We start from the raw sequence: 25,596 nt of genomic DNA, 5'->3' as shown, positions 1-25,596 counted from the left end.
ATACTTAAAAATAACATTTTATAGTGGAAATAGCCGATCTACAAGCTCACAACGCATCGCATCGCGACGCGGAACTAAGCATTATCAGGTGAATACTGGAGATGTGGCGTACGGCATGGATTTCTACACAGAGAGGGCAATTATTTCAATATCAAGTTCAGGTTTGGACAAGGCAAGGGTGAGACTCGGAGTGCCCCGGGGGGCTGCTAGCTAACCTTGCAGGCAGTAGTCAAACTTGTACAGGTCGCTGTCCTCGGGCTGCTTGCGGCAGATGACGCGGTAGTGGGTGATGTTCCCGTTGGGGTTGTTGGGGGGCTTCCACTTCAGGATGATCTGAGAGGAGGAGTTGGAGGAGGAGATGGGGTCCAGAGGCACCGAGGGCTCTGAGAGGGAGCAGGAGGAGGAGGAAACATACCAAACTTAACAACATGGTTACCTTTTAGAACTTCATCAAAGGAATTCATAAAACCCCCAAAAAATGTCATGTTCATAACTATGAATTCCACGAAATCTCTGCGTGCGTGCAACCTGTCTTTCGCATATCTCAGGAACCACCTGACCGCTCCGACTTGGTACAACTGGTACAACGGGTATTGTATAACTGGGTGCACAAAGGGTAAGTTATATATCGTCGTTGTCGGGTGGAAACCTTGTATGTCCAAAACTCTTTGCTTTGCATTTATCATTTTGAAAATGATTTAAACTAGTGAAAACAGCCGATCTACAAGCACACAACGCCTCGCACCGCGAGGCGTTGTGTGCTTGTAGATCTGCCGTTTTCACTACCTGTGCGACGGCCTTGTATGATGAAGCATGGCTTTACTTCAAATGTACAAATGTGAAACTTGGAGATACGAGGTTTCTGCCCGACAGTGACGATATGTGACTAGGTCTGGTACTTTGTTCCTTATGTCTGCATTGGTCATTTTTATTTTTTGTACAGATTATCCAAGTACAGAATCTAAGCTTTCATATGATGTATCATTTGTTGGAATTGGAGCATATTTGAAGAAGTTATGGACATTTTAAACTTGTTGCACCATAAACCCCAAAGTGCTTAAAAAGCCATTTGAATGCCAGGAACATTTTTACACCTCTAGGTCGCCAGAAGTGGGTGTGACAATGGGAGGGACAATAGGTACTTACCTACACCCCTAAATCACTCCCCCAAGTCAAACCACACCCACAGTGGTAGCTGTCAACTTCAAATTTACTTTTATTTACTACAATTATTTAAAACTACTATTTAGTAGTAGACCTGTGGTAATATATCGTGCTATAGTGCTTGCAGCCATGTCAGAAATAGTGGCCAGTGGTCTTTTCTACCTCCTCCCCTCCTTATATGCTCATCCTGTCATTTTCTTCTTTTTGTAGTTTTTATTTTTCACTAAAATAGTGTGTTACAAAATTACCTACATTTTATAATTAAGTAAAAGTATCAATACTGCAATGTAGAATCACTCTGTTACAAGTAAAAGTCCAGAATTAAAAATGTACTTGAGTAAAAGTACAAAAGTATTGGTATCCAAATGTACTTAAAGTACCAAAAGTAAAAGTACAAAATGTTTGAAAATAGCAGATCTACAAGCTCACAACGCGTCGCACCGCAATGCGTTGTGAGCTTGTAGATCGGCTATTTTCAAATAGCCTTGGTATAACATAGGGCTAAAGTGGTTTATGTATGTTTTAAACTTTAGTTGCTTTGTAGATTTTGATTTTAATAGTCCAAAACATACATTAACCACAAAGGCACAAAGTTCTATGGGGCACCAGTTTTCGTCAGTCCACGTTGCTCTAAGGGAATGCACGTGCGCAACACCGTAACTCGTGACCTATCGAAATTGGTCGCCGGCTAACTGTGCTGTACATGTAACATCATCAGTGTTTGTGTAACTTCAGTCAGAAGGATAATCTGACGGTTCTGACAGGCTTAACCGCCCGCGTTGTGAGCTTGTAGAAGAGCAACAATAGAGCAACAATTCCAGTTGTGTATACGATGCCTGCGTTTGCCTGCAGCTAGCGCTAGCTAACGTTAGCGTTAGCCGTTAGCCACTGCTAACTGCGTGAAGCTAACGCTATAGCGTATCTCGCAGCTCGGCCACTAGTCTGTAGTATAACAAAGCCCCGCCGTTCTCGAACGCTTCTTGCCTTTTGTGAACATTATATCCAAAAAGTAAAGGTCCTATGCCGGTCTCTCATCTGTTTACTTCATAAGCGTGGAAGAAAATCGAATCAGCTTGTTGAAATAAAGTTTATATCGCTCATTTTGTCAGCCGGTCCTTTGTTTTTAGACATGCTACCTCCCCTGGTCACGTGGTATAGACACAACGAATAATAGAGGGGAAAATAATGCACCGGCTGACAAAATGAGCGATATAAACTCTTTATTTCAACACACTGATTGGATTTTCTTCCACGCTTGAAAAGTAAACAGTTGAGAGAAGTGTATAGGACCTTTACTTTTTGGACAGAATGTTCACAAAAGGTAAGAAGCGTTCGTGAGCGGCGGGGCTTTATTTTTTACCACAGACGAGAGGCTGAGATGTGAGATACGCTGTATAGCGTTAGCGTTAGCGCCGGCTGTTCCATTACGAGAAGACATCATCGATTCGCTGCATCTTTCTTTGTGTGCCCGAGAGCGACTCAGAGAGTCAGATCACGACGTATGAATCAAAAAATAAATCCTTCCAGAATACTGTCTTCTGCAAACCAATAACATTAGCGAGATGAAGTTAGTCACTGAGAGAGTGTTTACACACTAGATCCAGATGCACCACTGTATGGGGCGGTGCTCAGAGCATGAACACGAGTGAAACCTGAGGAACAATGGATTCGGTAGGCCAATCGAAACGCTATGCAAATCTAAAGAGCTGACTTTTCCGCCTCCAGAAACAGTCTGTAATCTCTCACAAAGTAAGGCAACTTTACTACACCAATGTTAACATTTGGCAACCTTAACAAAGATATCTTATGGAATGAAAACCCTCTAATATATTCAAACTGTGTTTATATAAAAAAAACGAAAAACAAAGACAAAACTAAATCACTCTTGTTTTCGCGTTTTCTGACTTTTAAAATTGCCGACATTTGGACGGTTCCTCCAGCCTCGGACACATATACTTATGTAGCAGGTATATAAGATATACAGTGTTAATGCATTCCACCAAGAATCCCTCACGTTTTATTGTATTTTTCCTTTATTATTTATTCCCACTCTTATTCTGTAATTAGTTTCCACAATAGACCGTTTTGGGAGTTTTCTTTTATTTTGAAGTCCTCACTTCCTGTCTAGCGTCATCTACCTGCGTGTGTTTTCTCTCTCTCCTCACTTCTAACCTGTCTTGTGAGGAGGTGAGTTGTTTTGGTCAGTGCTCTGTAGAGATTTCGGTTCTAATGTTCATTTAAGATGATATAATCTTTGTAAACTATCAAAAACGAGTGTATACTGTACTTATGTGCTACTGGGTGTTTGCTGGGCAACAGTTTGAGTGTTTTAGCGAACTTTTTGATGGTAAACTGTTTAGCAGTGTTTAGCAGTGTTTGTGAGGACTCTCACACAGAGCGTAGCAGCATGTTCATTGTTGTTTTCCCTCCATTTACAGACAGTGTGTGCTGCAGACCTGTGTGTTAATGCTGCTGCATTATTTTCTTTTATTTCTGTGCAGAAATAAATCATGCCACAGTTTCGGCTAACGTGGAACACAGTCTCTTCATCATCAAACGTATAACACAACGCAGAGCAGTAGCGAGGGTCTGTTAGAATGTAGGCCCAGACCGGCTACACTTACACACAGTATATTTGTACATATACAAATGAATACAGTACATCGTTCTTGTAAGCTTGTCTGCCAAGACTTTACATATTTATATAGCGCGTGTCCGTGAACTCGTGTGCAAGCAGCAATGTGTGTGACTCACTTGTGGCGTTGGTGCGTACGTATATGATGTCACTCTTGGCCCCGTGGATCTGGTGCTCGTCAGAGGCGGACAGCTGGGTCTTGACCATGATGGCGTACTGCGTCCAGGGCTTCAGGGGGCGGATCAGGTGACCGGGCTCCTGCTGCTCCCGGTGTTCCGTGGCGCGGGACGGCGGGTCCACGTCCGCGATCACCCAGCTGTTGGAGCCGCACGCGTCCTGTCCGTCGAACTCGGTCACGTTGGAAAAGGGCCTGGGATTGAATGGACACGAGAGACAAATCGAGAGAGAGAGAGAGAGATATGAAGTGTTTGGACTTACAGTGAGCTTAGATGGATCAAGCTAGACCTCTACTAACCTGAAGTTTTACCATGTAACTTTTTTTTATAAAACAAATCTTAAAATTGTCCTAACTGTTAAATCGCTAAAGTTTTAGAACACCCACTCCGTTATTGTCAGCTTCTGAAGCCTTCTCTTTATATGTTTTCTTCTTAGCAGTGACAGGGGCGGGATTTCCCGGCAAAATGACGTAATCTGCATCATCTGTATACGTTGTGTATACGTTGGCCAATCACATCGCAGATCATATACACATGATACACTACCGGCCAATAACCGACTCTTCAGGAAGTAGATTCCCTCAGCAACCAGTGTTTACGATGGTGAAGGATTCTTAACCTCTTATTCCCCAAATCCTGCTCAGAATATTACGTTCTACCACTCCATGGATTCGTATCGGTTGCGGTGGTTTGCGGCGCCGCTCCGGTGGTCCGCGGCGGTGGTGACTCCGCCGGTGACTCCGGGCGAAAAACGGGCGAAAAACGGACGAAAAAAGCAATACCGCGACTGACCACTAGTTTAGCAACTTACACAGTATAGCTTTAAAATTCACTTTCATGCAAAACACTTCAGGTTTTTGCCAGCCATAGAGGGGTTCACATCCATTCTATGAAACAATAGTTGAGAATGACAGTTGAGTGATTTGACAGTGAACTAGTTTCTCCAGACAGACTCACACAGCAATCGAATGCTTCAAACCAACAGTCTGTAAAGCTCTGAAAATCCACAGAAAATAAAGAGCATGTCCCCCACCTCCCCCCACTTCCGTTTTAATGCTTGCAGTCGTGTAAAAGTATAATAATAATATATTAAAGATTAAAATATATTTATCTGTAGGTTTTTCTGGCTTTTGTGCAGAATTTCTATGAGGCAGAATTACAGACTCTTTGCAGCAATCAGGGATTGTGGAAGAGTTGTCTGGTTGGAGAGACAGTGAACTGGCCCTTATCCAGGTACTGTATCAGTGACCCACAGAGTATTTCACTGCAAGTTGTACAAGCACAACTGTGACAGATTTAACCTTGAACCACGATTGGCCGTGCTTAGCACGGTAAATCCAAACACTGTTTGCCTTGTGTGAGCAATAGTTCCATTGGATTTGATCAGGGGCGTCACACCAAATTCTGGGCCCTGGGTACAAGGATTCACTGTGGGGCCCCCCATGAATGTTAACTATTGAAAAATAGCAGATATACAAGCTCACAGCGTGGCACCGAGTGCCGCGCTGCGAGCTTGTAGATCTGCTATTTTTGAAAAATCGTGAAAATGTGTGCCAAGAAACCTATGTTTCCGCATGTCAGTGATGCTCAAACTTTTTCATGTGAAGGACCCCCAAAATCATATGAATTTGGCCACGGACCCCCATCTCAAAATATTTTGTTCCAGGGACCCCCCCGGAAGCAAAATTTGAGTTACAAATGTTCGCTTAAAAAAATACATATTCAAAGATTTGCACACATTTTCACGACTTTTCAAAAATAGCAGATCTACAAGCTCGCAGCGCGGCACTCGGTGCCGCGCTGTGAGCTTGTAGATCTGCTATTTTTCAATAGCTAAAGTTACTAGGGCCCCCTCTCTACCTTGGGCCCTAGTAACTCAGTCCCACTTTCCTACCCCTTGTGACGCGCCCCTGGATTTGATGTGATAAAAGTCCCTGGCAATGTGTGAGGGACCCCTGGCGATAGCCAGATACGTACGCCTCCTTGTAGAGCACCATGAAGCCCAGCAGATCTCTGTAGTCCGGAGGCCAGAAGGGTTCCCACTTCACCATGATCTTGTCTGACAGCGTCCTGATCTGGGTGAAATTCAGTCGCTTATTCTCACCTGGCGAAAAAGGGACAGAGAGAATTTTAGGTTGTGGCTGGAAAAACTGATTGACCCATTTAGGCCTAGAATTATTTCATGCTTTAACTATTGAAAAATAGCAGATATACAAGCTCACAGCGCGGAACTGAGTGCCGCGCTGCAAGCTTGTAGATCTGCTATTTTTGAAAAATCGTGATTTTTTTTTGCAAGGGTTAGGGTTTTTAAACGCGAACATTTGTAACTCAAATATTTGCTTCTGGGTGGTCCCCGGAACAACATATTTCGAGATCGGGGGTCCGCGGCCAAATACATGTAATTTTGGGGGTCCTTGACGTGAAAAAGTTCGAGAACCGCTGATTTAGAAGAAGGATTTAGACGACATTTATAGAATCGGGTCAACATTTTTCAAAAATAGCAGATCTACAAGCTCGCAGCGCGGCACTCGGTGCCGCGCTGTGAGCTTGTATATCTGCTATTTTTTAACAGTTAAAGCATAGAATAACGTTTCAAGTGGCCAGCAGCCCTTTTCAAAACCACGGTGTGTCTCTTACAGGAGGCCAGGTCGCCGTTGGTCCGGACGGCGATGTCGTTCTTGCGGTCCTTGGTTCCCGTCACGGTCTCCATCTTGCGGATCTCGGTCATGCAGAGCTTGGAGTTGGAGTGGAACATCATGCGGCCGTTCTTGATGGTCAGGTTGTGCTTTGACCAGTCCCACAGCTGACGCAGGTTCTGGTTGTCCAGCGCATAGAAGGAGTAGACACTGAGAAGAGAGTGAGAGAGAGAGAGAGAGAATGAGAAAGAGATAGCCGGGGAGCCACAGGCTAGATTTCAGCCCCACATAACGGTGAAAAGTCATCAAAAATCACAGTTTTGAGAGGCTGAAATCTAGCCCAAAGAATGTTTTTCATGCTAAACGAATGCTTGCAATGGATTCAGAATCATGAAGAACCCCTAGTTTGACCCCTCACATGCTACTTAAAGCAGATTTATTTATTTATTTTTTGATCAAAAGATCCAAACGAGGAAGCCTGTGGCTACAGGGCTGGTGTAAGATAACTTTGGGCAACAACGGCTGCCCGGGTGATAATCAATATTCATGTTACACTGTGATATTTGAAATGTGCCTACGAAAGATATGTATTACAGCCTTTGTAGCTCGCTGTCCTCCATCAAAACTGCCATGAAGACTCACCTTTCAGGAGGCCAGAGGCAGAGGTAGTTATCACTTCTCCCATAGACAGGCGAGAAGTGAGCACCCCTCTTACCTTAGCCCCACCCCCTTGTTTCCCCTACCTTGTACATATAGTGTTAACTGCCATGATTTTTGAATGTTTTTTTTAGCTTGCTAATTGTTATGTCCATGAATTCCAAGGACTTCCGACATAAAAAAGACCGTAAAGGGACTTATTTGGGATGCTCCTTTTAGGCAGGGTGTTTAACTGTACTTGTACTGTACTACATGAACACATTGACATCAGCCTACCTAAACATACGTCACCTTCCACTATCACTGCAAATTGTTAATGCTCGACTCTTTCAATAAAAGAAAAAAAACGATGTCGTATATTTCTTATTATTGCTGTGTTCGGCCCTGACTCATTGTGCATAGACTGTTCAAAGTCCCTGATTTTTTTTAACCCACCATTTCACCTGCATATATATTGATATTAATATACCAGTAAGACTCCCTAATCGGGAGATAAGCGACCGTTGGTCGCTTATCTCCTGTCACACTGCTGACATCAGTATGACATCACACCGTACACAAATGACCCTTATATAAGACCGGCATTATCTACCGACAGATTAGTAACAAGATGTCAAAATCATTGAAGGTTTACCCTACTAACCAACTGTTTACCATAGCAACCATGTTTTTTACCTTAGCAACCAACTGTTTACCCTAGCAACCAACTGTTTACCACAGCAACCATGTTTTTTTTTACCCTAGCAACCAACTGTTTACCCTAGCAACCAATTGTTTACCATAGCAACCATGTTTTCTTACCCTAGCAACCAACTGTTTATCCTAGCAACCAACTGTTTACCATAGCAACCATGTTTTTTACAGGGCCTGGGATTGATGACATCAGAAATCTCCATATATGGGCATGAAAGGGATTTTGTTTCTGGAAATATGTCTGTGGGGTGCCACATTTGGAATAAAACACTTACATCACACATCTGGATATCCATACAGCCCATCTAGTTTGCCTGTGTCCATTTATGCCCATATATCTGATGGCATTGGGACAATGATCTCCATATATGGGCATAAAACTTATGTTAATTAGTAAAGCCTGGGGATCTCCATATATGGGCATATATGGGCATGAGGGGTACCCTAAAAGGGCATCATCTGGGAATAGCAAATATAGTTATCCTAGAAAGTGAAAATCTTACATCAAAGGCCATAACTACCTACCTACCACCATACTGCATGCATTCCTCATTAAACTACCTACCAGTAAGATGCCTAAGGGAGAAAAGCAAAGGGCGAGGTTGCACCATTTCTTGGTCTTCTGGCCAGTGATGTATATCGGACCATTTAACCATATATGGAGACATCTGGTACCCATAGATATTCACAGATATGGGCTTAATATTGATGACATAAGGGATCTCCATATATGGGCGTAAAAGGGATTTGGTTCCCCTGGCATCACAGGGATCTCCATATATGGGCATAAAATGGATTTGGTTACCCTGGCAACACGGGGATCTCCATATCTCCATATATGGGCATAAAAGGGATTTGGTTCCCCTGGCATCACAGGGATCTCCATATATGGGCATAAAAGGGATTTGGTTCCCCTGACATTACAGTGATGTCAGTGGCTGGTTCTACAGAGGGGATCTCCATTTATGGGCATAAAAGGGAATGTATGTATGATGATGTCAGATATCATAGACGTCATAGGACTTTCACATAACGAATAACTGAGTAAGCATGTAAACCCGTAAAATCTATATTTGGGCATGGCTGATTTATGACCTCATCATGATGACACGAGCAAACACAGCTGAATTGTATAAACTAGAGGTTCGCGGCCCTTTGGGCCGCTCACATCTAGAGATCGCGCCTGCTTCGCAGGCGCTCACAGCTACGTTGCAGCAGTGATCCACCCACTTCCATCCATCCATCTACATCCATCCATCCACATCCATCCATCCATCCATCCACACATCCATCCATCCATCCATCCATCCACATCCATCCATCCATCCATCCATCCACATCCATCCATCCACATCCATCCATCCATCCATCCATCCACATCCATCCATCCACATCCATCCATCCATCCACATCCATCCACATCCATGCATCCATCCATCCACATACATGCATCCATCCACATCCATCCATCCATCCATCCATGCATCCATCCATGCATCCATCCATCCATCCATCCATCCACATCCATCCATCCATCCATCCACATCCATCCATGCATCCATCCATCCATCCACATCCATCCACATCCATCCATCCATCCATCCATCCGTCCATCCATCCACATCCATCCACCCATCCACCCATCCACATCCATCCATCCGTCCATCCACATCCATCCATCCATCCACATCCATCCATACATCCATCCATCCATCCATCCATCCACATCCATCCATCCATCCATCCATCCATCCACATCCATCCATCCATCCATCCACATCCATCCATTCACATCCATCCATCCATCCATGCATCCATCCACATCCATCCATCCATCCATCCACATCCATCCATCCATCCATCCATCCACATCCATCCATCCACCCATCCATCCATCCATCCATCCATGCATCCATCCATCCACATCCATCCATCCATCCATCCATCCACTTACTGTACTGTACTTTACTGTACTCTACTGTACCTTACTGTACTGTACTGTACCTTACAGTACTGTACTTTACTTACTCTACTGTACCTTACTGTACTGTACTTTAATGTACTCTACTGTACCTTACTATACTGTACTTTAATGTACTCTACTGTACCTTACTATACCTTACTGTACTGTACTTTAATGTACTCTACTGTACCTTACTATATCTTACTGTACTGTACTTTAATGTACTCTACTGTACCTTACTATACTGTACTTTAATGTACTCTACTGTACCTTACTATACCTTACTGTACTGTACTTTAATGTACTCTACTGTACCTTACTATACCTTACTGTACTGTACTTTAATGTACTCTACTGTACCTTACTTTACCTTACTGTACTGTACTTTAATGTACTCTACTGTACTCTACTGTACCTTACTGTACTGTACTTTAATGTACTCTACTGTACTCTACTTTACCTTACTGTACTGTACTTTAATGTACTCTACTGTACTCTACTTTACCTTACTGTACTTTGCTGTACTCTACTGTACTCTACTTTACCTTACTGTACTTTGCTGTACTCTACTGTACCTGACTGTACCGTATTGTACTGTACTTTGCTGTACTCTACTGTACCTGACTGTACCATATTGTACTGTACTCTACTTTACCTTACTGTACTTTGCTTTACTCTACTGTACCTGACTGTACCGTATTGTACTGTACTTTGCTGTACTCTACTGTACCTTGCTGTACCGTATTGTACTGTACTTTGCTGTACTCTACTGTACCTTGCTGTACCGTATTGTACTGTACTTTGCTGTACTCTACTGTACCTTGCTGTACCGTATTGTACTGTACTTTGCTGTACTCTACTGTACCTTGCTGTACCGTATTGTACTGTACTATGCTGTGCTGTACTGTATCTTACTGTACTGTAATCTACTGTATGTTACTGTACCTCTCTCTCTCTCTCTCTCTTCTCTCTCTCTTCTCTCTCTCCTCTCTCTCTCTCTCTAACCCCCCCCTTCCCTCTTGAAACCCGATACCTTCGTGATGATAATGACAAACTCACTCTACAGAGGATTGCGCAATAGGTATTGCGAAATAAGCATACAAACACAAACTGTACGGTAAATATGCATTTTGAAAAGATGACACTAAGTGGATTACGTTCAGCATAGCATGCAGTATATATTTCTGTAATAATGGTGACTTCCAACACGACCGAATGTCGGGAACCGCCGAACAAAATCTGTCTTTCCGTTCTTCATATGGTAGTAAAGATGATCAGTGCAGAAACCAACAGAAGTATTTGACCAAGACTCTTGATCTTCAAGAACCCTGAGAACCTGTATTGTTTGGTATTTTACCATTTTTGGTGTTTGAAATGTTGAACTGGACTTTACATTGTGAAAGTGGATTCAATATATTGAGACTAGGGTAAAAAAAACATGGTTGCTATGGTAAACAGTTGGTTGCTAGGGTAAACAGTTGGTTGCTAGGGTAAAACCATGTTTTTTTTTGGTGGTTGCTAACGTACACTAACAGACCAGCAACAACAGACTGTTGCCACAGCAACGTACACAAAGGTTTGTGTACACATGTGGTGTGATGTCATACTGATGCGGAGATATGAGCAGGGCAAAGGTGTGACGTGTGACCGACCGACCGACCGACCGACCGACCGACGGACGGACGGTGGAGGTTTTGATACTAAACTGTGACCTTACGGTCGCAATTATTCTTGTTTTATTGTACTGACTATACTTTCCACAACTTTCCGACATCCCATCGTGCATTGTGCAGAAGTTGCACGGAGCTTCCGGCGACGCAGCCGGATGTGATCTACAAGCTCACAACGGCTGCATCTGCGACGCGACGTGAGCTTGTATGTCTGCTGTTAACCGGAAGTGTGGCGCAAAAGAATCTCCAGTAAATTCCCGCGGAAAGAGGTCGATACTGTTCTCCATTTGTGTCTAGTAAAATACTCAATCAATCAATGTCATACACTGCTTGCCTACCGACATTTGTCAGAGAACGGTATGAATCTACTATCAATCACAACTCAAAACACAGTTTTCCCATCAAAAAGAACAAAGCCGGCCGAGGGCGAGAGGAGAGCAGAGCGGAGGACTTACTCTGACTCCAGCTGGTCTCCCCTGATGAGGCGCAGCTTGCGGAGGAAGGAGAGGGAGACCAGGGCGTAGGCTCTGCGGATGGTCAGGTAGCCCGTGATCTCCTCCAGCTGCCCCAGGCTGGCCTCCAGCTCAGCTGCTATGTTATCTACCAGGAGGGGGAGAGAAGCGGTCAGACGTACAGACAGATAACCATGGTCATGATGGTGTCCTCAAGACCAGGGGGTTTCAAAGTGGGTGACGGGGCACCCTGGGGTGCCACGACTGCAGTCCTGGGGTGCCGCGAGATCATTTGATGATATTTGGAATCTATTTGGACACTTGAAAAAATATTTAGTATCATTTTAAACTTGAAGTACAAAGTTATTTTCAGTCAGTTCTAACCAAAATGGCTATTATCTCAACGTTTTCCTGCCAACATAATCACTAAAATGTCGCCACTGTCGGGCAGAAACCTTGTATCTCCAAGTTTCAAATGTGTACGTCTTTTGCTAAAGCAAAGCCCTGCTTCATCATACAAGACTGTCGCACAAAACTAGTGAAAACAGCCGATCTACAATCGATCTTGTAGATCGGCTGTTTTCACTAGTTTAGTACATTTTATAGATGATAAATACAAAACGAACGGTTTTGGACATACAAGGTTTCCACCCGACAACGACGATATGCTATAAATATAAGGTGCTGGGACTGAGAATTATAATGTAGGGGTGCCTCGGATTAAAAACATATTTATGGGGTGCCCTGAGACAGAAAAGTTTGGGAACCCCTGGTCAAGACAGCCGGGGGGGGGGGGGGGGGGGGGGGAAGTGGGACTGAGTTACTAGGGTCCAAGGTGGAGGGGGCCTTAATTGTTTTATTCTTTAACTATTGAAAAATAGCAGATATACAAGCTGTGAGCTTGTATATCTGCTATTTTTCAATAGTTAAAGCACAAAATGTGAGTGAATCCTTGTACCCAGGGCCCAGAATTTGGTGCGACACCCCTGTAGACAACCGCTGGGTTGTCTGTCTGTTACGGGAGACACAGAAAAGGTCAGACAAGACAGACAGCCGCAGGGTTCAAGACAAAGGAATACCGCTGTACAGAGAGATGGGTGGACCAACAGGTTGTTTAACAGAGTGGTTCTAAACCCTCAGGGGGGTCCCCAAATTATTTTGGGGGGTCCCCAGATGATTAACTTTAATGTGCACAACATTGTTTTCTCACTCGACAGTAAACAAACCAACATACAGTTTAAGTGTATAGACTATATAGAGGGTATATGCACATTTCTAAAGTGACAATTTAAGGACTTTTCAAGACAAATTAAACATTGGTCAAATTGTCAAATATTAGAGGCAGAACTTGTGAAAATAGCCGATCTACATGCTCACAACGCCTCGCAAGAACCGTGTTATACAAAATGTTATGCCTCAACTCTCAGTGCTCATCAGGGTGGGGGGGGTCCCCAGTTAAAATATGATTATTTTGGGGATCGTGGCCTGAAAAGGTTGAGAACCACTGGACTAACAGTGGGAGAACACAACAAACAAACAGGCTGAGAAATATGAGCTACAGATTGCTCCGTAACATTATTAATAAAGGGGTAATTGACATACAGTATTTCATCATGCAAACATCTGTTTTGACAAAATAACCTGACAGGGGAACGATAAGCAAAATGAGAGAGAGATGGAAAGGTCGACAGAGACATCAAGTATCTCTCGAGAGGAGGCCTAGGGCAGATTCCTTTCATGGATTCCTTTCGCCCAGCTGCACGTGAGCTTTCGCCGGTTTACAAATTCTTTGAACAGGGTTCCCACACATTTTTACCAATTAATTTCCAAAACTTTTCCAGAATATTTAACCCAATTTACAGGACTTATAACAATAATTCAACTCAATAACAAGTCGTTTACTCCTATGCGCAATGCCCAAAGACAGGTAGTGTATGCCAGTGGTTCTCAACCTTTTCAGGCCGTGACCCCCGAAATAATCATATTTTAACTGGGGACCCCGGCACGAGCACTAAGAGTTTCTATTGTGAAAATATTGTGAAAATAGCAGACCTACATGCTCACAACGCCTCGCAAATCGGCTATTTTCACAATTTCTGCCTCTAATATTTGACAATTTGGCCAATGTTTAATTTGTCATTTCAGAGGTATTAACCCATTTAGTGCTCCAGACATGAACGGGTTAAATGTCCAACGTGCCTCTCGCAGGCTCCATACGCTGCCATTCTCTTATTTTGAAGGCCAGAAGTCCATAGTGTAAACACTTCCGGTTTGACGTCATGACGTCATTCAACGGAAGCGATCGTCACCCCATGCCGTTGCTAAAATGGCCGATCGCTGCCTTTGTTATTACGTTATTGTAGCGAGAATCTAATGCCATCCTTGGCTTTAAAAGTGTTGTTTGGAGAAAATGGACATTAAAGATGAGATCCACCGTCGGCCTCCATGTTAAGGGATTACTATTTTGTGCACGTGGATCCGTGATGATGATGAATCGGCGAGTCCAATCGTGCCAGGACTTTCCAACGGACCGTAGGGTAAGGGTGCCGGCGTTACTCTATATACAGTATTTTACGCGAGTATACTCGGGATCGGCACTCTAAATACTCGAGTATTTTTCACGAGTATACTCGGGATCAGCGTTAAATGAGTTAACAAAATCAATAACCAAAGACAATGCATAGCTATTTTTTCCAGGACCTTCCAGGACCCTTTATAAATTCCAAAACTTTTCCAGTACTGGAAAAAATATTTTTCTAATTTCAAAATATTTCCAGGAATGTCATGACCGTGGGAACCCTGTCCCACTGAACAAGACCTTTTCGTTCAGCCAGTCTTCCAGTGGCCAGTCCACAAATTCATAGATTCGTCTATTTTCAGGTGATGGTGTGCCAGCATGAGAACATAAACCAGGCTCAGGGAGCAGTAGTACTCACTCCCCCCTCGGATCTTGATGATCATGTTGCCGTGGAGGACGGTGCAGCCTCTCAGGTCCTGGGCAGAGTTCACAGAGTCCACGGTCTTGTTCCCCACGCACAGCTTAGGACACAGGCCTGCACACGGTGAACACTCCAACCTGTGCAAAGACACACATAGGCACATTAAAACCCATTCTACCACTTTTTCGAGTCACGTGTTCAAATACTGGATTGTGATTGGCTTAAAACAGTAGTAAATGAGGCCACAATAGCCGGAATGTGTGAAATGCCCGGATGTACATGCAAATGAGGCACATTTCCGAGATCAATACGCGATGAACGCATCCGGGGACTTCAGGAGGGAGTCGGAACCTATGGTCGGAACACCTTTCCCCCCACCAACAAATGACGGTCGCAGCTGTCCTATGTTTACTAACGTGCGTACTATCGTCGCCGATTTATTTGGATCCAATGCAATCCGCCAACTTTAAAGCCCCTTTTCTCTGAACCTATGCCTTTCTGGAAGCGAACAGCCTCTATTTACGGCCGGAACGGTGCTTTTAACTGACGTTAGCTTAGCTGTAAGCTAGGCGACCGAGTATTTCCCGGTGAATCTGTGCGCAAAGGTGGGGGCTTGGGAGTGTGGGGGTCTGGGGGACACGCACCACCACTGACTATTGCTGATGATGGAGAGGTTCTATAGCTTAGCCTTTATGTATTGAAAATGAGAGGCACTCTTGCCGATTTAGTAAGAGACTCGTCTCCAATTGCAAGATATTTAAAAGTTATTTGGGGCCATGATGATGATGATATCCTTTTCTTCCCACAACTAGACTAAGGATTTTATATTGTCTGTGTTATTGTTTACAACCACTGAACCACAATTATTCACGTGTGGCAAGATTCACTCGTTTTTAGTAGGCTATATAGTGTAGGCTTAGAAGAAGCCTTTTCAGAAGTTAATTTAATGATTTCCATTTAATGATTTCATTTATCCTCATCTAATGCACCGTATGCACGCTGTTTAAAGGCCGTGTAGGCTTTTCAGAAGTTAATTGAATGTTTTCCATTTGCGCTAATGCACGCAACTGTTTTCGCCAGGTTTTAAGGTCTTATTTTAGTTGTTTCTCATAAGCTCGCAACCCTCCTTGCCCATCGGCCCCCACCTTTGCGCACAGATTCACCGGGAAATACTCGGTCGCGTAAGCTAGACATCTGTCTCAGCATGGAGTTGGCGCCATCTGGTGGTGAGTAGAAGATGTTGTTTGTGGCACTATTTGTTGTTATGGCGGAAGTTTTATAGGCAATAATGATTGTAACTTAAGATCCTTGCAAGTTACAACTATGTGTTTTCTTTCATGTATACGGGAAAAAGTGGTAGAAAAGCTATTTACCACTCGGGGTCGGACATTATGCTCTCATAATGTCCTGAGTGCGGGTGTTATCGGACTCGGCTGGCGCCTCGTCCGATCACACCCGCACTGCGGACATTATGAGAGCATAATGTCCTCTCACTCGGGGTAAATTGCTTACTTCAGAACGGGTACACATTATTGTGTATCATTATTTTATGCTTTAACTATTGAAAAATAGCAGATATACAAGCTCAGAGCGAGCTTGTAGATCTGCTATTTTTGAAAAATCGTGACAATTTGAATTTTGACCCGATTCTATAAGTGTCTTTTGAATCCTTCTAAGGTTTTTTGAAAAACCAATGTTTCTATGTCAGCAATCTGGCCAGCCATCGTCAAAGAAAAGGTCCTTTTCACTTAACTGGTGCTCAGTTAACTGTTCTTGACAGTCTTTACTATGTCAGTGGTGCTAAAACCTTTTCATGTGAAGGACCCCCAAAATGATATTTATTTGGCCACGGACCCCCATCTCAAAATATTTAGTTCCAGGGACCACCCAGAAGCAAAATTTGAGTTACAAACATTCGCTTTAAAATTACATAGGCCTATATTCAAAGGTTTGCACACTTTTTCACGACTTTTTCAAAAATAGCAGATCTACAAGCTCGCAGCCGCGCTGTGAGCTTGCATGTCTGCTATTTTTCACTGGTTAAAGCATTCAATAATTCTAGGCCTAAATGGGTTAACATCCAAGCCCTGAACACCTACTAAAGGACGTGAGAGCATACAGTATGTGTGTGCGTGTGCATGTGTGTGTCGCGTACACATGTGCGTGTGTCGCTTACACTCGTGCGTGTGTGAGAGAGAGATAGAGAGTTTAAGTGTGTTTGCATAGTTAAATGGTAAATGTTACATTTATATAGCGATTTTATCCAAGGCGCTTTACCTAGATTGTGCATTACATTCACCCATTCACGCACACATTCATACACAGATGGCGGAGGAAACCAAGGCACCAACCTGCTCACCGGGAGCAACCAGGGGTTCAGAGTCTTGCTCAAGGACTCTTCGACATTAACTCAGGGGGAGCCCGGATTCGAACTGTGAACCCTTCATGCTCTAATGACGGTTTCTCTACCCCTGAGCTATGCCACCCCTAGTTTGCACTCTTAAGCTTCATTTATACTCCAGTGTACACTCGCCAAGTGCATTGCATAGCGCTGGAGCATGTAGAGTACTTTCGGAACCACCAGCTCCATCACACGACAAAGTATAAATCAGGCTTTATGTAGAACACCTTACAACTGAGTGAACGACTTATGGGCTTGGTGTCCTGACTGAACACATTGCCATTGACAGCCATATAGTGGCTGATGAGCGCATCCTCCTTATCTGATCCATCTGATAAACAGAAACACTCCATGCATTCCTCCTAACAGACTACAACAGGGTTCCCCCATTTGTTTTCCCCAAGGGCCGAATCATGTCTAGGGTACCAAGCCGAGGGCTACAACATTGCAGGGGGCGACGGTGGCGTTCCCACTACTCCAGCGACAGTTCAGATATCGTCGTTGTCGGGTGAAAATCTTGTATGTCCAAAACCGTTCATTTTGCATTTATCATTTTAAAAATGATTTAAACTAGTGAAAACAGCCGATTTACAAGCACACAACGCCTCGCGGTGCGAGGCGTTGTGTGCTTGTAGATCTGCTGTTTTCACTACTTTTGTGAGACGTACAAATTTGGAGATATGAGGTTTCCACCCGACAACGAAGATATACTAATGTTGTTGCTCTTTTACCACCATTATTACTGGGGTTGGTGGGGGCCAGACAGTAGCCCCCCGCGGGCCGCAAATGGCCCGCGGGCCGCCTATTGGGGAACCCTGGACTACAACCTTCATAACAACCTCACCATAATGCACTCCGCTCTGACTGTTGTTTATTTACATTCCTACATAACAAGTGAGACATTGGCAGGTCACTAAGGTCCCTGGGCGATGCTCTAAGTGGAAGTGAACCACAACACGGGGTTAGACGTACTGTACAACACAGCGAAAGTGGCTGCTGAATTGCGTAACGTACATACCACTACGAGGGGGGCCGGCCGGGTTGGGGCGACAAATAAATAAAAGATCAAATAATAAACGTCCTGCCCTGAACCGATATGAAATGGAGAAGAGGACGGAATGTGAAGGAGCCTGGAATGTGGATGTGATGTGTTGGCGCGGCGCGGATCAAGACGCAGCGTGACACGCCCTTTATGAAATAACAAGACGACTTTTTCTGGGGGGAAAGCAAACAGTAAACATCTGTCTGGGTCTGGGATGTGAAACGGAATAAATCACAACATCCAGTCACACGTGTGCACACACATACTGTACACACGCACGCACAAGCGCACGCACGCACACACGCACACACACACACACACACGCACGCACACTAACACACACACACACACACATATACAGGGACTAAATCCCTGTGGCTCCATGTCTATACCAGAAACGACCCCAAAAGGCAGATGGACATAACACGGGTGACCTGCTTTTAGAAAATGATGCATCTTCGGAAATATTTACATTTGCGCTTGCAATTTTGATGAATCGTTTAAAAAAAAGGAATTAGAACTATGGTCTATTAGCGGACGCCGAACAGTTAAGGCACGTGGACTCTAAAGCAAAGGTCTTCAACAGGGGGTCCGGGACCCCTACGGGGTCCACAGAGTTACTACAGGGGGTCCTCCAAATGTTTTTGTGATAAGAAACCCTTTTCTTCCTTTGTTATATTGACCTCTTGAACCCTAGTGTCCATACAGTATATTCTGAGAACTTTAGCCAAAAATAGCGTTATTTGGAAACGCACATGAGTTCTGGGCAAACCCCGCCCATGGAAGCTTTTGATTGGCTGAACTGGAGCTAGGGAGCGCTCCTTTTTGTTCGCTTGGACCGCGCGGAGGTGCGACCACTTAAACCTAACCCTAAAGCCCTTTGCACACAGGCGCGTTTAACCGCACGGATAAAACGGACAATATAATTTTTTGAAAAGAAAACAATGATTCTCTATGACCTCATGCACACCGGCTCCGAATTAGCCGTGCGACGAGTGGCTGCCGCCGTGCGTTTTTTTCTCGATCGAAACCAGTTCGATTCGTGCGTCTTGTCGCATGCGGTAAAAAACTCATCATTCCTTTTATGACTCATTTTTGGATCCGCAGCGCCGATTCCGCACAGCCTTGCACACCAAATCCAATGCGTTTTATTCATGCCGCAAACGAAAAAAAACGCAACTGTCCTGTGTGCAAAGGGCTTAACTCTAACCCTAACCTCAGTAAAACTATGCCTAACTCTAAACCTAACCTCACTGAAACTAACGCTGGTGAGTAACTAACCTGCCGACGGGCGTGAAAACAAACGGCTCCACCCAGAAATCAAGTGCGATTCCAAATCAGGCGTCACTCACCTACGCTCTCTTCCTGTTTCCTGTCTCTCTTCACTGAACCTGTCCATTAGAACGGGTACACATTATTGTGTATCATTATTTTATGCTTTAACTATTGAAAAATAGCAGATCTACAAGCTCACAGCGCGGCACTGAGTTTTTTTGAAAAACCTATGTTTCTATGTCAGCAATCTGGCCAGCCATCGTCAAAGAAAAGGTCCTTTTCACTTAACTGGAGCTCAGTTAGTCTGTTCTTGAGAGACTACTATGTCAGTGGTTCTCAAACCTTTTCATGTGAAGGACCCCCAAAATGATATGTATTTGTCCACGGACCCCCGTCTCAAAATATTTAGTTCCAGGGACCACCCAGAAGCAAAATTTGAGTTACAAACGTTCGCTTTGAAAATACATATATTCAAAGATTTGCACACATTTTCACAACTTTTTCAAAAATAGCAGATCTACAAGCTCGCAGCGCGGCACTCGGTGCCGCGCTGTGAGCTTGTATATCTGCTATTTTTCACTGGTTAAAGCATTCAATAATTCTAGGCCTAAATGGGTTAAAGGCTCAGAGAATCCACCCCGCACCCCCCAAAGACAAAGAATAAATAACTGCTTTTTGAAAATAATCAGCCATAGGATTATTGGGCCAAATAAAACAGGGCCGTGGTGGATTCTCGATTTGGGCAGACAGATTCAGAGGGGATGGATCTACATAATTCTCCCAATTAACCTGATAAATCCTGTAATTAATCCATTGGCTTTTAGAGGCATAATTAGATTATGTAATCTGTACTCCAAGTGCTGAGGTTCTATTCTTTCTCCTTTTCTTTTTTACGAATACACACAGTCACATGTTCGGCTTCACATAGTTCTGTCCTTCATGCACAAATAAATGCGCGCACATACTGTACACACACACACACAGAGCCCAATCAGACACAACAAAACAACTGGAACGCCAGCTGCAGTCCCTAAAGGGCCTCGCTCCGTTTCACTCACACTCTCTCTCTCTGAGGCGTCCTCTCTTCCTACAACACACACACACACACACACACACACACACACACACACACACACACACACACACACACACACACACACACACACACACACACACACACACACACACACACACACACACACACACACACACACACACACACACACACACACACACACACACACACACAGAGCAGTGCGTGGCCTTGATAGCGTTGCCTTTCAGGAATTCATTCACAAAAGCCAGGACCAGTGTAGCGAGCAGGCCAGAGACTAGGGAGGGATGGGACGATATGACAATTTCATATCACGATTATTGTGACAAAATAAATTATCGCGATTTACGATATCATCGCGATAATCAAGATCCATTATCCTGGGGCGGAACATTTGATAGAGAGTGAAAAAAAGACTGTATCACGTACCTATATTATAAGTACCTTTTACCGATAGAGGGTTTAAGTGGTACCGGACATGCAGCTCGGCAAATAAAAGGTGAATTGATCCCAGTGCATGACAGAGGACGACATCACGATAAAATTAAATCTCCACGATACGATAATATGGCTTATCGTCCCATCTCTACCAGAGACACACCACCACTAACTACTTCATTCACAAATGAGCAGCAATCTGTGTGTGTGTGTTTCCCCCCCCCCCCCCTCCCTCCCTCAAGCCCTCTCCAAAGAACATAATCCCTCTCTTTAATTCCACTCCTAGCCTTGACATCCCCAACCACACAGATCTGCTTTAGACATAAGCAAAAAGGAACGTCCATCCGTCCGCCCGTCCGTCCGTCCGTCCGTCCCCTAGGGGCGTCAATTGGGTATGCATTCTACAACTGAGTCTTTATTTTTTTTCTTATACTATCTAAATTGTGTTCAGGAAAAACAATGCTGCTATGTGTTCCAAAAGCTTCATACCCTGTATATGTATATAAAATGACACGATGCGACATAGCTCTGTTTGCACATGCTGTACCCCCTCCAACTGAATGTGTTCCCCATTTTCAACCGTTTTTATTTTATTTTTGACACTTGATTTGGCAGTGTAAACGTATGTTTATCTATGCCAATAAAGCTCCTTTGAATTGAATTGGAATCAAGGTATATTTTTTTTACATTTGTAACTCAAATTTTGCTTCTGGGGGTACCTGGAACAAAATATTTTGAGATGGGGGTCCGTGGCCAAATACATATAATTTTGTGGGTCCTTCACATGAAAAGGTTTGAGCACCACTGACATACCGTAGTTTTTTTTCAAAAAGGATTTGAAATATTCAAAGACTTCAAAAACTTCAAAAATAGCAGATCTACAAGCTCGCAGCGCGGCACTCGGTGCCGCGCTGTGAGCTTGTATATCTGCTATTTTTCAATAGTTAAAGCATTCATGGGGGGCCCAGCACAGTGAATCCTTGTACCCAGGGCCCAGAATTTGGTGCGACAAGTCGAAGGACAAGTCGAACACACAGTCGCCTCAAAATGTCCCGATTCCTGGAAAAACTGATCTGCTAACGTGGGGCGGTGGGGGTGGGCGGGGGGGGGCGTTAAAAGAAATCCAATCAGGCTTCCAAAAACCTCCGGGGTAAAGGGGGAGACAATGACATCAAAAGGCAGCCACCTGTTTTAAAGCAGCCCCTGAGCTGTGGGCAGCGCCCAACAAAAGCAGCTATTGTTCACCGTACGGGGGGCCACCAGAGCACCGCACCGCGCGGCCTCCTCTGTATTAATGCTGTGTTTATGCTGCCCTTATTGTAACTAGAGCCCGACCGATATATCGGTCAATTCGATATATCGGTCGTTTTGCAGGTATCGGTATCGGTATCGGTCAATTATTCCACCGATACCGATATTTTATTTTTTATTTTTTTTTACCCCATTAAATCTAGTAAACATGATTTCAATCACGATTTTGCATGTTCCACCCCCCATACAACCCCATCTTTCATACAGGGCAGCCATCTTTGCTTACATAACATGAAACGTAAAACATAATGGCTATTTTCTCAAGAATGCCTGAACGGATTTCCAATCTGATTTTTTTGTTTGAAAGCTGTGAACAGCCTGCACAAACATGGTGCATGCTCTGTGCATGGGCGTGCATGATCTGTGCACTATAAATTACATGGAAGTCTATGGAGATTTATGGCAGGGAGAACCCAAAGAAGGCATATTGGCAGTAACTGAGTTAATTGTCTGTAACGTGTCTGCGGATAGAGCATGAAACCCTGAGTTATATAGGCCTATGTGTGGGCAATACCAGAATTATCCAGCAGAGTGCAGTATAATAGTCCAAGATGCAAGCCAACACTACTGGAGCTGCTGCCTCTCGTGTGTCGTTCACTCACCACATGCACTGTCTAACTCTGATTTTTCATGTTGCGGTGGAGGAAGGTGTGTAGGCCTATGTGAAAATCCACAGAGAAATATAGATGTCTGACTATAGACTATAGAACTTGTGTTGTTTAATTGCTTGGCAATGCATTTACGTTTGGATAAAAGACACATATTAATTCATAAACGAGACAAAACACAGCAGAACCCCCAAATTAAAAGAGTATTATTATCCAACAAGCAATAGAAATTGATAACTGCGACCAAACTTAAAGTTTGACATGAAAAGCACAAAAAAAGCAATAATCTGACCATTTATCCGAGGGGCGAGCTGTCAATTAAATGATCTTAAATGAATATTTTTTTTTTTTACAAAACATCGGTATCGTATCGGTATCGGTGCTCTAGCACTCTCCAACATCGGATATCGGTATCGGTCGGAAAAAATGGTATCGGTCGGGCTCTAATTGTAACCTCCCCTCTGTGACTCAACACACACACACACACACACACACACACACACACACACACACACACACACACACACACACACACACACACACACACACACACACACACACACACACACACACACACACACACACACACACACACACACACAGGCACGCACATCGTTACAACAAACTGATGTTGACGACTTCCTCTACCAGTACATGCGCATACACGATTTTTCAAAAATAGCAGATATACAAGCTCACAGCGCCGCGCTGCGAGCTTGTAGATCTGCTATTTTTGAAAAATCGTGAACATTTTGTGCAAGTCTTTGAATATTTCAAATCCTTCTGAGGTTTTTTGAAAAAAACCTATGTTTCTATGTCTGTGGTGCTCAAACTTTTTTCACGTGAAGGACCCCCAAAATTATATGTATTTGGCCACGGACCCCCATCTCAAAACATTTAGTTCCAGGGACCCCCCCCCCCCCCAGAAGCAAAATTTGAGTTAAAAATGTTCGCTTAAAAAATACATAGATTTGCACACATTTTCATGACTTTTCAAAAAGTCGTGAACTCGGTGCCGCGCTGTGAGCTTGTATATCTGGTATTCTACCACTTTTTCTAGTCACGTGTTCAAATACTGGATTCTGATTGGCTAAATTCCGGAGGTTATGACAAAACAACTGCCGCAAAGTTGTATGAGGACTTGTCCGAGATCAATGCACCTCAGTGTACATCCGGGGACTTCAGGAGGTAGTCGGAACACCTTTCCCCCAACCAACAAATGACGGTGGCAACGGTCCTATGTTTACTAACGTGCATGCTATAGTCGCCGATTTATTTGGATCCAATGCAATCCGCCAACTTTAAAGCCCCTTTTCTCTGAACCTATGCCTTTCTGGAAGCGAACAGCCTCTATTTACGGCCGGAACGGTACTTCTAACTGACGTTAGCTTAGCTGTAAGCTAGACGCATGGATTAGTATGGAGTTGGCGCCATCTGTTGGTGAGTAGAAGATGTTGTTTGTGGAACTATCTGCTGTCTCGCGGAAGTTTTATAGGCAATAATGATTGTAACTTAAGATCCTTGCAAGTTACAACTATGTGTTTTCTTTCATGTATACGGGAAAAAGTGGTAGAAAAGCTATTTACCACTCGGGGTCGGACATTATGCTCTCATAATGTCCTGAGTGAGGGTGTTATCGGACTCGGCTGCGCCTCGTCCGATAACACCCTCACTGCGGACATTATGAGAGCATAATGTCCTCTCACTCGGGGTAAATTGCTTACTTTTTCAATAGTTAAAGCATCAAATAATTAAGGCCCCCTCCACCTTGGGCCCCAGTAACTCAGTCTCCCCCCCCCCCCCCCCCCCTTGTGACGCCCCTGCACGCATGCACACACACACACACACACACACACACACACACAACAGTCCCAGGGGAGCGGTGTTGGTCCTTGGCTGGCCTCCCTCCTACTATCTACCACGATGCTAACAAATGAGCCGTTACACAGCCGGGCCCAAGCTCCAAGCTTCCATGGTATTAAGCTCTTAATACTACAGTAGGTATCAGTCCGGCCGGCAAACCCCCCGACTACGACTTCTGTCTGAGTGGAAACAGTCTGTAATGAACGCTCCAAAACAACACAAATAAAGGAAAGAAAAAAGAGAGACGGGAGGATAGTCCCCGTCTCTCCTCCCGTCTCGGTCTCTCTCTCTCTCTCTCTCCCCCACACATGGAAAATCATAAATTCAGCTTCTCAAAATGCAACGCTCTGGTTCCGTGGGTTCTCAACCTTTCCTGGATCAGGGCCCAACTTTGTAAAAAAAAGAAATCTCCAAAGTCTTGCTCTGCAGCAGCAGGCCACCCATCTGACCACTTGACAAGGCAGCCCATTGTGTTGAGTGGTCAGACTAGTTGGGGCGGGCCGGGGTCGGGCCCAGCGTGCGTGCGTTTTCATAGCGTGTTTATTTTTAATGATCGGCCACTCCGATTGTGAATGAGTGAGCGTCGTATCGTCGTGAAAAATCGTTAAGATTGTTTGCG

General features: G+C 44.1%; 1 protein-coding gene across 1 annotated transcript in view; it reads right to left on the bottom strand.

Annotated features, from left to right (window-relative positions):
- The window catches only part of insrb (insulin receptor b), a 196,143-nt gene that overhangs the window by 34,780 nt on the left and 135,767 nt on the right, over positions 1-25,596 (bottom strand). Inside the window, 6 exon segments of the mRNA XM_080735499.1 lie at positions 216-383; positions 3,919-4,169; positions 5,953-6,079; positions 6,613-6,821; positions 12,050-12,194; positions 14,983-15,122. Of these exon segments, the coding sequence (XP_080591625.1) occupies positions 216-383; positions 3,919-4,169; positions 5,953-6,079; positions 6,613-6,821; positions 12,050-12,194; positions 14,983-15,122 (1,040 nt within the window).

This window comes from Nannobrachium achirus (genome assembly GCF_963921795.1).
Source record: "Nannobrachium achirus genome assembly, chromosome: 1".
In the NCBI taxonomy this organism is placed as follows: Eukaryota; Metazoa; Chordata; class Actinopteri; order Myctophiformes; family Myctophidae; genus Nannobrachium; species Nannobrachium achirus.
Note: the sequence above shows the minus strand (reverse complement) of the source record. Positions and strands in the feature narration are given on the sequence as shown.